The following is a 14,234-nucleotide window of genomic DNA, read 5'->3' on the forward strand; positions in this document are numbered from 1 at the left end:
TGCAAAGACAGGTCAAGAGGTGGAGAATTACAATTACAACACACAGGAGAAAAGCATTTTTACTGCCATCTCGCACATGAAAGTGAAACCGAAGCACTGTGTTTGATTTGATCTAAAAATGTTTTTCCTAACTTTCATACTGCTTTCCACTGCAATATGGAAACAAAGAACTGATCTTAGACCTGCTACTTGCAGTACCTTTCACCTTCCTGTCTGACTTACCTCCACACAGCGGGTGGGCATCTCCGCAGGTTTGTTGTTTATGCTAAAGCGGTACCATCCAGGCAGGAGCAAATGGTCACAAATCAGATCCTGTATCGCTGTGTTCTGTAATTCAGTAGAGTCGAAGTTGACGCTCCGATACGCATTCCTTAAGGTCCTGTATCCACCTGGAGAACATTCTGGAGCTGGAAAACCAAGGGCATTGTCAAACAAAGGCCTATTCTATTACATATTCATATTCATAACGAGTTTAAAACAACCTTTCGGCGAAGACAAAGGTCAGTGCTCAAAAGACAACAAAGGAGAAGGTCGAAAACGGTGTCATTCCAGAGGTTTCAAAACATCACTCAGGTTCATTAAAACATGAATGAGGGTTAACGTGACCTCCACATCGGCGGACGTTTAACCACGGTAAAAATAATGCACCTTCAATTGTAACCCCCTTTCTTGCTCCAAACTTTACGCCATAAAGGTCGACGAAATCAGTCAGGCGTGTCCGACATAGCGCTGGTCTCGTGGCCAATGGAGGGACAAAAATAGAAGTGTGACTTTCGGGCTAAAACCTTTTTTTAATCCCTTGCCATTTGCATAGACAGCACATCTGTAACACCTTACTGTTCTATTTCCTGTATCTCAGAGCTGAAGTGGGTCAGATGTCACACTAATGGCTAATTATGAGGGAAAAAGAGACTGCGGTGTCTCAGCCATTGTATGGATATGCCTGAGGCTAACAGTACACTGGTAATCTTCTAATGCTCTCCCTGAAGATGATAATAGAATATTTTGAACGGTAGTCATGCCATCTTTGCCAGTGTACGTGGGAAGCTGAAACAGGGCAGATAGGAAGCAGTTTAGACATAATAGACAGAATTGTTTGGATCTGCCTGGACAGCTTCCAGAATCTACAGCTTTTTGTTCAGTTTCGCTTTAGAAACTACCAAGGTATACACTTAGTGAAAATACATGGAATTTCACTTGGTGAAAAATAAAAACTAAATAAAATAAATTAAAATAAAGTAAAATAACATATTATTGCTCAAGCAAAAAAAAAAAAAAAAAAAAAAAACAAACAACAAAAAAAAGGTCAAACCAAAACATTTAATAAAATAAATAAAAAAATATACTGTCACTCAAACAAATCAAAAGACAAAAACAATGCAAACTATAAACTAAAGTAAAATAAATTTATTATATTATTACTCAAACAAAACCAAATCAATCCAAGCAAAACGAAGAACACTGAAAATAAAATAAATAAAAATATACTGTTCCTTAAATAAAAATAAAACAAACTTAAAAATAAAATAAAATGAAGTAAAATAAAATAGTATATTACACAAAAACAATTTAAGCCAAACAACAAAAATGAATAAAATAATGTAAAATAAAATGATATATTTTCTCTCAGATATAAAAAAAATAAAAAATAAAAAAAATTAAGCCAAACAACAAAACTAAAGCAATAATGAATAAAAGTAAAATAAAATTATATATTTTTACTTTGATATAATAAAAAACAAAACAAAAAAAACGTGATAAAATATAAGGTAAATAAAGAAAAATAAACTATAATATTTTTAGTCAAATAAAAATAAATACATAAACTACACTGTGTATATATATATATATATATATATATATATATTATTTCTCAAAAAAAAAAAACCTGAATAAAATAGTCTAATAAAATAATACATTACTCAAAATCAAACAAAATAAACACAAAACACACAATAAATATTAGATAATTACTCAAACAAACAAATAAACAAAAAACAAACTGAAGTAAAATATTATATTACTCAAAATCAAACCAAATCAGAAAAACAAAAGTAAATAAATGAAAGTAAAATAAAAAACATTTTCTAAAAAGAAAAAATATTTATGCTTCGGACATGCATAATACCCCCCCAAAAAATGAAGAGGTGTGCTATTACTTTGAGTGATCGGATTTAAGACTTTCACCTGACGGATGATAAAACAGGTAAAAATAAACCCAAATACACTAAAGAAGAGACCCATATCTAGGAACCACATTATCACAAAACCACAAGAGACTTGAGGGTGGCCTCTTTTGACGTGGGCCAATAAACAACCAACCAGAACACTCTAGCAACCACACAGCAATGCATGAACAGGTATTCAGAACACCAGAACAATGCCCTGGCAAACACTCTCAACACCCTAGCACCACTTCGACAAGCTTTGCACATGTAATCACCCCTCACATGTTCTTCAGACAACATAAAAATCTAGTTTGTTCTACATTTCCCCAAATCTTCTCTCAATCCGGTGTCAGAAATGTACTTTTGTGTCTTTATTCAAAGAAACACATTTCATTTTAAAGTCCTCGTAAAGGCAGATGACCTCTGACTGGTCTGGGAAAGAGCATAAAATCTCTTCTCTAATCCCGTCTGCTTCAGCAAGTGAAGACGAGGCCGACCTCAGAGGACTTTCTGCCCCACTGGAGCGATGATTAGATCATGTCCCGGCTGGTTTAGAAACCATAATGCCCTGCTCTTTCCCGCCTATTCGAGGTTCATTACTCCGCAATTATGGCCTTAGCATTACTCTTAGAGGCGTAATGGGCAAGATGAAGATAAAGGCATTTAAGTGTTCATTTGATAAATTCTTAATAGTGGTTCGGTGGGGAGATATAGGGCTAATTTAAGAGGGAGCCTCTTTAGGGGAGGTTATGGTTTTCAAGGTGGCCGGCAATAAAGATAAGATGAAGGTTCAAGCAATAGGTGCTCGCTTTCTTTATCATGTGAACACAAAGATTCAGAAAGTCATCAGTTTATAAGTAGATTTCTAGATATTCTGGAGAAAATGTGAGTGGTTCTTGCGTGAAAAACTTGCCGTCACGATGCTAGGGTGTTTGATACTGCATTGCAGTTGCTAAGGTGTTCTAGGTAGTTGCTAGATGGCTGCATGTCCAGCGAAAAAAAAAAAAAAAAATATATATATATATATATATATATATATATATATATATATATATATATATATATATATATATATAAACTTGGAGAATTGGTAATATATGTACCATTTTTAAAGAAAACATAAGTGAGCAGGCAAAACACATTTCTTTTATTTCTTATGGGATTCATATTCAACAGTAGGTTATAACAGAATGGCACAATCATAAAACAAAACATGGCAACAAAGAAAAAAAATGAAATGACCCCTGTTCAAAAGTCTGCATACCCTTAGTTCTTAATACTGTGGATTGCCCCCTTTAGCATCAATGACAGCGTGCAGTCTTTTGTAATAGTTCTCTATGAGGCCCCAAATTCTTGCAGGTGGTATAGCTGCCCATTCATCTTGGCAAAATGCCTCCAGGTCATGCAAAGTCTTTGGTCGTCTTGCATGAACCGCACGTTTGAGATCTCCCCAGAGTGGCTCGATGATATTAAGGTCAGGAGACTGTGATGGCCACTCCAGAACCTTCAACTTTTTCTGCTCTAACCACTGGAGGGTTAACTTGGCCTTGTGCTTAGGGTCATTGTCATGCTGGAAAGTCCAAGAGCATACCATGCGCAGCTTTCGTGCAGAAGAATGCAAATTGTCTGCCAGTATTTTCTGATAACATACTGCATTCATCTTGCCATCAATTTTCACAAGATTCCCCATGCCTTTAGAGCTCACACACCCCCAAAACATCAGTGAGCCACCACCATGCTTCACAGTGGGGATGGTATTCTTTTCACTATAGGCCTTGTTGACCCCTCTCTAAACATAGCACTTATGGTTGTGACCATAAAGCTCTATTTTGGTCTCGTCACTCCAAATTACAGTGTGCCAGAAGCTGTGAGGGTGTCAAGGTGTTGTCGGGCATATTGTAACCAGGCTCTTTTCTGGCATTGGCGCAGTAAAGGCTTCTTTCTGGCAACTCGACCATGCAGCTAATTTTTGTTCAAGTATCGTCGTATTGTGCTCCTTGAAACAACCACACCGTCTTTTTCCAGAGCAGCCTGTATTTCTCCTGAGGTTACCTGTGGGTTTTTTCTTGTATCCTGAACAATTCTTCTGGCAGTTGTGGCAGAAATCTTTCTTGGTCTACCTGACCATGGCTTGGTATCAAGAGATCCACAAATTTTCCACTTCTTAATAAGTGATTGAACAGCACTGACTGGCATTTTCAAGGCTTTAGATATCTTTTTATATCCTTTTACATCTTTAAAAAGTTCCATTACCTTGTTACGCAGGTCTTTTGACAGTTCTTTTCTGCTCCCCATGGCTCAGTATCTAGCCTGCTCAGTGCTTCCACATGAGAGCTAACAAACTCATTGACTATTTATACACAGACACTAATTGCAATTTAATAAGCCACAGGTGTGGGAGATTAACCTTTAATTGACATTTAAACCTGTGTGTGTCACCTTGTGTGTCTGTAACAAGGCCAAACATTCAAGGGTATGTAAACTTTTGATCAGGGCCATTTGGGTGATTTCTGTTATCATTATGATTTAAAAAGGAGCCAAACAACTATGTGATAATAAATGGCTTCATATGATCACTATCCTTAAATAAAAGACAGTTTTTTTGCATGATCAGTCATATTTTCAAAATCGATGCCAAAATTTCACAATTTCTGCCAGGGTATGCAAACGTTTAAGCACAACTCTATATATAAAATTAAATAAAATAAAAAGGTGGTTGCAAACTGTCCCAAAAATAAAATAAAATAAATGAAAATAAAATAAATAAAAGTAAAAGTGGTTGCAAACAAAACACCAAAAATAAAAAAGGTGGTTGCAAACTGGCCAAATAAAATAGGTGGACAAACAGTGCAAAAACCAAATCACAACAAAAATTTTTTTTGTGGGACCAGAACAGTAGTTTTGTGTCTGTTAAGAAGATCTGCACTAAGAAGTTACAGTATGTCAGCGGGTCATAACTAGGGATGCACCGATACCACTTTTTCTCTTCCGATCCGATTCCAATATCTGAAATCTCAATATCGGCCGATACCGATCCGATCCGATACCAGTGTTGTTTTTTTCATAATCAGTTTAGAATATCCATACCTCACTGTGTGATGCTAATTATATGTAAAGAAACACAAACCTTTAACTACACATTATTTCAATATAAATGTACAAACTATTAAGAAAAACTTTATTGTTAACTAGTCTACTGGATAATGCTGCAGCAAAATTAACAGTACTTCCATTCTAAGTGTTTTTTTGTTTTTGCAAAAAACATTCAACTTGTATCTGGACTTTAAAGGTTTCAGATCTCTTTTTTGTTCAGTTCACTTTTCATTCACAGTTATTTTTTGGAACCCAATAAACTAATTTGTAAACAAATAATAATAATAATAATTATTATTATTGACTTTTAGAATTTTAAATACAACAATATATATTTCAATATATATTTATTATATAGTAATATATTTCAATCGTGCACCTTTAACTTTAAAACACTCTGGCTTTTATTTTGACATTCTGAACTCTCCAGGAAGTCCTGTATGTGTCTGTTTGTAAGCAAGTTCACAGTAGTTTAATTCGCTTCTTATTCAAATTCTGGTAAAATGCACCTCCGGCACCATTCTAAATGCATATTATAAGTGAACCGAACTACTGAGCATCTACTTCCGAGATGTTGTTCGTGAGTAGTGCTCAAATGTTGCGCAACATGTGAAGGCTAAAAATAGCCGCGAGTGTGTGTGTAAACAGAGCAGCACCATTCAATAACGTGCTGGCGCTGCACGTGCATATTATATATTTACTTATTAAACACAGCTTTTTGTGATTCACAGAGCTATCGCACGTAAAATGCACGAATCATATTAACTACTTCAATGTTGTTTTTATGGTTCTTTTATGTCATTTTTTTTAGCTTGACAGGAACAAACATGACTAACAAACAGTATCGGATTTGGATTGAGCTCGTCGGACCGATACCCGATCCATCTAAAAATGTCAGTGTCAGAGCCGATACCGATCCAGGTATCAGATCGGTGCAGCCCTAGTCGTAACAACCTCCAAAACAGCAAGCCACATTTGGTCCCCGTCTGTGCTTGCAAGGGTGACAACCACAGTCAAATCACTCTGCCATGTAAGGTCAGAGGTTCCACAAACACTAATTTATTTAAGCCTCAGATAAAAGCTGGCACAGCACTGCTGAGTAAACACCTCAGATTACCTAGCTAATTTGTTGACTCAGACATGGTGTGAATTTCAGACAGTTTCACACCAGGGAGTTCCAGAGTGAGACAGTTTTGGATTAGAGGTGCAGATTGGCCACTTTCTTAACATTTCATCCCTGTTTCACTCTGCATTTCAAAATCAAAATCAGAATGAGCTTTATTGCCAAGTGTTCTCACGTACACAAGGAATTTTTTTGGTGATAGGAGAAACAAGTGCACACAGAACATTGTAGTGAGACTGAATTTACAGAATATAAAACAAGGTAAGAGTATAAATAGACATACAAATAATAGGACATATAACAAAGGATGGCGTATGTACATGTGCAAGTAGTAATGCAATGTATGTGCAAGGTAGGGGTATGTACTTATTGAATTAAATGTGAATTTACATATGTACATGAGATATTTATTTACATTATTGCACTATGGGGAGGTCCTGAAGGCAGTTTAATTGTTCATGTGGAAAACAGCCTGAGGGTAAAAACTGTTCTTGTGCCTGGATGTCCTGGCGCTCAGTGCTCTGTAGCACTGGCCAGAGGACAACAGTTCAAAGAGGGAGTAGGCATGGTGTGTGGGGTCCATAATGATTCTATCTGCACATTTCCTCACTCTGGAGACATACAGGTCTTGGATAGTGGGCAGGGGGGCACCAATAATCCTCTCAGCAGTCCTGACTGTCCATTGTGGTTTCCTTCTCTCTGATTTGGTGGCTGAACCAAACCAGACAGTTATAGATGTAAATAGGACAGATTCAATGATGGCCGAGTAGAACTGTGTAAGCAGCTCCTGTGGCAGGTTGAACTTCCTCAGCTGGTGAAGGAAGTACAAACTCTGCTAAGCCTTCTTTGCAATGGAGTCTATGTGGGTGTCCCACTTCAGGTCCTGAGAGAGGGTAGAGCCCAGGAACCTGAATGACTCCACTGCTGCCACAGTGCAGTACAGGAAGATTTCTCCTGAAGTCCACTATCATCTCCACTGTTTTGAGCATGTTCAGCTCAAGGTTGTTATGACCGCACCAGACAGCCAGCTGTTCAGCCTCCCATCTGTATGCAGACTCGTCCCCGCCTTGGATGAGGCCGATGACCATGGTGTTGACTGCAAACTTAAGGACCTTGACAGAGGGGTCCTTTGCAGTGCAGTCACTCGTGTACAAGGAGAAAAGCAGTGGAGAGAGAACGCATCCTTGAGGAGCACCAGTGCTAATAGTGAGGGTCCCAGATGGGAGTTTCCCCAGTCTCACTAGCTGCTGCCTATCTGTCAGAAAGCTTGTGATCCATTGAAAGATTGGGGTGGGCACAGAGAGCTGGGTCAGTTTGGTTGAGAGAAGATCAGGCATGATGGTATTGAAGGCTGAACTGAAGTCCACAAATAGGATCATTGCATAAGTCCCAGGTCTGTCGAGGTGTTGCAGGATATAATGCAGTCCCATGTAAACAGCATCATCCACAGACCTGTTTGCTTGGTAAGCAAACTGAAGGGGGACTAGCAGTGGTCCAGTGATGTCCTTCAGATAGGCCAAAACCAGTCTCTCAAACAACTTCATAACCACAGATGTGAGGTCTGTAGTCATTAAGTCCTGTGATTTTTTTTGGGGGTGGGGGGGGGGGGGGGCAGAATAATGGTGCAGGGAACTTCACACTGCTCCAATGATTTATTGAAGATCTGTTTGAAGATGGGGGCCAGATGGTCAGCGCAGACATTCAGACAGGCAGATGAAACACCGTCTGGGCCTGAAGCTTTCCTAGTTTTTTTGTTTCCGATAGACCAGGCACACATCCTCCTTACAGACCATATGTGCAGGTTGAGTAGCAGGATGGGGGAGGAGGGATGTTCCAGGAGGTGTTGGTGTGTGTGTGAAGTGAAGATCAGAGCAGGGGAAGTGTGTGAGACTAGGGCTTTTCAAACCTGCAGTAAAACACATTTAGGTCATCAGCCATTTGTTGATTCTCTACAGAGCGAGGGGGTTGTGTCTTGTACTTGGTGATGCTTTTCAGGCCATTCCACACAGATGTAGGATCGTTGGCTGAAAACTGTTTTTTCAGCTTTTCAGAGTAGCTTCTTTTAGCCACTCTGATTTCCTTAGTCAGTGTGTTTTTGGCCTGGTTGTACAATATTTTATCCCCACTTCTGTAAGCATCCATTTGTAATGGGAATCTGCCATGATACGTACAATAAGCCACGTAAAAATATTTTTTGCAAAAATAGTAACTATGAGACCAGGTTGCACAAATCTATTGTGTGGTCTTAGAAGTCGTATAAACTACTTTTATGATGGTGTTTTTTTATTTTATTTTTTTACTATGAACAGTCATTGTACACAAAAGAGCTGCATTAGAATTCTTCAAATATTCTCCATTTGTGTTCCACATAAAAATAGCAGCATACAAGTTTGGAATGATATAATGATCTGTACATAATGACATAATTTTCATTTAATTTTTCAACTATTCTTCTACAGCTTGGAAAAACATCTAAAGTTACTAAACCTGCTGCTAAATACGTTCAATACGTTCAAAATCTATGAACTTCAAATGCTTTGAACATTGGCAGAAACGTAACAAAAAAAAAAACAACAGTTCAGTGCATTTAAGAGGCTTTAGAACTTTCACAAAGTGGTGCATTTTACAAGTTTCATCCAATCTGTGTCTGCGTGAGCCATGTTTTTAATGTGTAAGCATGGGGCAGGTGCAGGGCTGGTAAATGCTCAGAGTTATCTGTTGTGACAGGCTGCCTCTCGGCTGAGTGAGGAGCTGATGACACCGCAGGGGAGGAACTATACCAGATATTCACACTCCAACCCATCAGCCCGAGAGAGAGAGAGAGAGAGAGAGAGAGAGAGAGAGAGAGAGAGAGAGATTACATGCACTTTAAAAGATTGATTTCATTCAGACTAAAACAATAATTATTATTATTTTTTTTTATGTCTGACTGAAATCGTACAAGTCTGATTTTTGCGAAGTCAGACTAACACACCTAGATAATGCAATTGTAGCTCTGCTTCGTCCAGCATGTATACTGTTCATGTTAATGGGACCAAAATTGGCCTTAACATTGTGGCATAAACACTTTAGTCAGAGTGAAAAATTAACAGTCTGACTTTTGCGAAGTCGGACTAAAAGACTTTGATAATGCGATTGTAGCTCAGCTTTATCCAGCATGTATACACATTAATGGGACCACAATTGGTCTTAACATTGTCGCATAAAAGCTTAAGTATGAGTAAAATTGTGAAAGTTCGAATTTTGTGAAATCAGACTAACAGACTTAGATAATGAGATTGTAGCTTTGTTTCGTCCATTTATACACATTAATTGGCCTCAACATCACTGTGTAAACGCTTTAGTCTTAGTGAAAAAGTAACAGTTTGATTTTTGCGAAGTGGGACTAACAGACCTAGATAATGCAATTGTAGCTATGCTTCGCCCAGCATGTATACCCATTAATGGGACCACTATTGGCCTTAACATTGTCACATAAAAGCTTTAGTCTGAGTAAAAATTTAACAGTTTGAATTTTGTGAAATCAGGCTAACAGACCTAGATAATGAGATTGTAGCTCTGTTTCGTCCATTTATACACATTAATCGGACCACAATTGTCCTTGACTTCGGCGTATAAATGCTTTAGTCCGATTGAAATTGTACGAGTCCAATTTTTGCGAAGACGGACTAAAAGATCTAGATAATGAGATTTTAGCTTGGCTTTGCCCAGCATGTATACACATTATTGATACCACAACTGGCCTCAGCACTGGAGCATAAATGCTTTAGTCCTAGTGAAATCGTACCAGTCTGATTTTTGCAAAGTTGGTCTAACAGACCTAAATAATGTGATTGTAGCTCGGCTTCACCCAGCATGTATACACATTAATAGAACCACAATTGGCCTTAACGTTAAAAAATAACAGTCTGCATGCATACACATTAATGGGACCACAATAGGCTTCAACGTTGGCACATGAGATTTTTGCGAAGTTGGACAAACAGACCTGGAAAAGGCTATTGTAGCTTGGCTTCATCCAACATGTACAGTTAATTGGACCATAACTGGCCTCAACGTAAACACTCTAGGCCGACTGAATTCATATCAGTTCGGTTTTTGCAATGTTGGTCTAAGAGACCTAGATAATGCAATTGTATCTCGGCTTCGTCCGGCATGTATACACATTAATGGGATCAAAATTGGCCTTCACATTGTCACATAAACGCTTTAGTCCTAGTGAATATTTAACAGTAGGATTATTGCAAAATCGGACTAACAGACCTAAATAATGCAATTGTAGTTTAGCTTCATCCAGAATTAATACACATTAACAGGACCATAATTGATCTCAACATCAAGTAAACGCTTTAGTCCGAGTTATAATGTAACAGATTGATTTAGCGAAGTCGAACTAACAGACCTGGATAATGCAATTGTAGCTAGACTTCTACCAGCATGTTAATCGGACCACAACTGGCTCTGATGTTGTGACAAAGTCAACCAGAAAAAGTTACTTCCTCAGATGAGGTTCTTCAAATATTCAATTACACATTTTGCTATGTATACTTGGACAGAATGTTGCTCAACTATGCAAAAAACTGCTTTAGCTCGATTACAATTGCACTCGTAACCGTACTGAGCAGGAGAGAGAGAAAGATTCATACAAATACATCTACTAAAAAACTGTGGCTTTGTTTGGTCTGTTGCATTTATCAGTGACCGTAGGAAACTATCCTTGATATTAAACTCAAAGACAAGCCTAAACTTTCACAAATCCAAATGCGCTCATGCATTTCCCTTTTTTTTTTTTTTTTGTCAGCCAGAACTTCACCCAAGCCCTGAGGACTCAGTAATGTCTTTTTCTTTCTATCTTGTGTTGAGTGAGGCTTATGAAAGATGAGATCATTGATCCAAACACACAGCTGTCAGACATTTAATAAAGACTCAAAATCAACACCGATTCACACGATGGGAGTTGAATGATCTTCGTAGTGAAATATCACAGAGGCCTCGTTCACGGGCTGCCAAGTGGAAGGACACCGCAGAGAGGACAAAGAGTGTGTAAAAAAACAACACTCAACAAATTGAGGCATTTCCCTAAATGTCTTTCATACAGCGTTCTTTAGGCTCAAAAATCTAGATGAAAGAAACATTCGCCTAAAAATGTCACTCAAATAAATCTTAATTTCAGAGTGGTCCAGAGTGGTCCAGTACACAATAATTAATATACCGTAATATTCCAATATACTTTGGTAACATTTTACCAAACATTAAAAAGACATTCACAAATATACTAATATTTACCAGATCAGTTGAAGGATTAGTTCACCCTTATGCACATTCACGTCATTCCAAAACCATTTATATATATTTTTTTAAATGATGTTTGATGATTTATTCCAAAATGATTGGTTTTTGTATGTCTAGGGACAGGTCACGACATTCCAGATTAGGGACTTTAGGCAACTTAAATTTCATTCCGTTCCTCACACGAAGCACATTCCTTTAGAAGACTTGGATTATATCGCACGAGTCATATATTACATTGATGGTACTATACTGACCTTTTTGGAGCTTGTTGGCACTGGTTCCCATTCACTTTTTTGTAAGGAACAGAGCAGCCTCGATATTCTTCTAAAATCCCATTTTGTGTTCCATAGAAAAAATTCAATTACATGAGAAATTAAACGGTGACAGAATTTTCCCTTTTAGTGGTAAACATTTACTTTTAATGTAAATTCAGTCAGAAAATATATGAATCAACGTTTCAAGACATTTCTATTTGAATGTACAACTAAAAATCTGTTTTATATGATCTTTTATTATCTGTTTTATAGGATTCTTTATATTGTGACATTATTTTCATGACATTTTTTTTTTTTAAATTTAATTAGTAAAGTATTTATTCATCATATAAGTACATGACTATAACCTGTAATGGTCCTGAAGTATGGGCTGGTGGAGAGGAAAGAGATAAGCTACCAAAACCCCGCTGATCAATTTTACCATGATGCTGACATTCCCGACCCCACAATTACGCCTGCACACTAATGATTGACTGAGAGAGAGAGAGAGAACTTTTTTCTTTTATATAGCACGTTAGTACAATAATTCTATAATGCGCAGACTGACTCTCCATTTGGTGTGCAAATGGATGTCAAAGCCCAGAGTTACATAGCAGTTTCGCTCAGATTTCAAACAGCTGTTAAATCCCCATGAGTCCCACGCTACAGAAACGGGATATTGAGAACTAATGAAAACAGTGTCTTCTGGATTGAAAGCACATTTATGTCAACGCAATGCTTCTGACGTAGCTAGACAAAAAATGTTAAAATATGACCCTTACAGAACAACACTGAATCTCTGTTATTTAGTTTAGTTCTGCAGGATATTAAATATTATAGCAAATCAAAACACACAATCAGCAGATGTTTATTTCCAATACTGACACATTTTTTTTATGCAAAAGGATTTTAAAAAAGATTTTGTGTGTGTGTGTGTGTGTGTGTGTGTGTGTGTGTGTGTGTGTGCATAAGGATTTCAAAATGTAATAAATGTAAAACATAAAGAAAAATATTTTTAAATGTTTATTTTATATAATTGTTTTTAAAAGTAAAAAATAAACAAGTTAAATAAATAATTTTTTTAAATTTAAAGTTAAAAATAAAAACACATACAAAACAAAAACATTTGCAGTAGTAATATAAGTTAATAAAGTAAATACAAATATTTTTAAAATTTAAATTAAAAATAATAAATAAAATATAAATATTTTGCAGTTGGAATAATTTAAATAAATACAGGTTAAAAAATAATAACAAATAAACAAACAAAATAAACTTTTGCAGTGGGAATATAAGTTAATAAAGTAAATAAAAATACATATTTTTTAAATGCAAGTTAAAAATAAAAACGTTTTACAGTAGGAATATATGTCAATAACGTAAATGATTTTGTTTTATATAAGTTAAAAATAAAATAAACAAAAGTCTGCAGTACAGTAATACAGAATTAATAAAGAATAAATAGGTAAAAATATTTGTAAATAAGTTAAAACATAATAATAAAAAAATTAATGAACAAAGTAAACTTTTGCAGTAAGGATATAACTTAATAAAGTAAATAAATATTTTTAAAATAAAAGTTAAAACAATAAATAAACAAAATAAACGTCTTCATTAGGAATATAAGTTATTTTGTAAATGAGCAAGCAGTGATTTTAACATTGAAAGTTACAGGCACAACTATGCAAACTTTCTGTTGCACAATATGGAATTATCATTCTGTACGTGCATTGTTGTGCCACTTTATTCGTTAAATCACCGTTAGCAATTCAGCAATGTATGATTTTGACTTACCCAGCTGCGCAAGTGACTTCAGAGGAAGTAAACACACGCACCATATGCAGATATATGACTTTAAAAAGTCATGGAAAATGCGCACAGTCTGATGCATCTTTAAATCTCACAGTTGCGCGTTTCCCCACGTGGTTCCCATCGGAAAGTTTGGAACAGTTTGGTAGGTATTCCTTACAAGACTAATGAAGTTTCCTCATGCACAACATATTGTCCTAAAGTTATGGGCAGTCAGAGGAGTCTTCTTCCATTTCTGCCTTGTATGTGTTTACAGTCAGCTGTCTTGAGGAGTGAAGGGGGCACACTGACTCAAGCCCTCAATTAACTGAAAAGTAGGAGGACACTTTGAGGGTCTGTTCCAAAATGTGTGCTGCCTCCTACCTACATAGGAAGCTGCATTCTATGGCAGCATCCTAACTGAAATTGTGCCTCATTAAAAAAATGCTTTATAGTCAGCATATTTGCGCGCCATTCAAATACAGCTCCTCACGGGCAGTAGTAACAGCGCCATCT

General features: G+C 36.8%; 1 protein-coding gene across 1 annotated transcript in view; it reads right to left on the bottom strand.

Moving 5' to 3' along the window:
• LOC127437999 (von Willebrand factor D and EGF domain-containing protein-like) overlaps positions 1-13,973 on the bottom strand; it is an 86,649-nt gene extending 72,676 nt beyond the window's left edge. The window contains exons 1-2 of the mRNA XM_051693206.1: positions 13,725-13,973; positions 223-407 (exon numbers count right to left, since the gene is read on the bottom strand). Coding sequence (XP_051549166.1) covers positions 223-407; positions 13,725-13,821 — 282 coding nt within the window. The 5' untranslated portion in view covers positions 13,822-13,973. The remainder of the gene's footprint in view (positions 1-222; positions 408-13,724) is intronic.
• Positions 13,974-14,234: the final 261 nt, after the last annotated feature.

This window comes from Myxocyprinus asiaticus, chromosome 49, assembly GCF_019703515.2.
Source record: "Myxocyprinus asiaticus isolate MX2 ecotype Aquarium Trade chromosome 49, UBuf_Myxa_2, whole genome shotgun sequence".
In the NCBI taxonomy this organism is placed as follows: Eukaryota; Metazoa; Chordata; class Actinopteri; order Cypriniformes; family Catostomidae; genus Myxocyprinus; species Myxocyprinus asiaticus.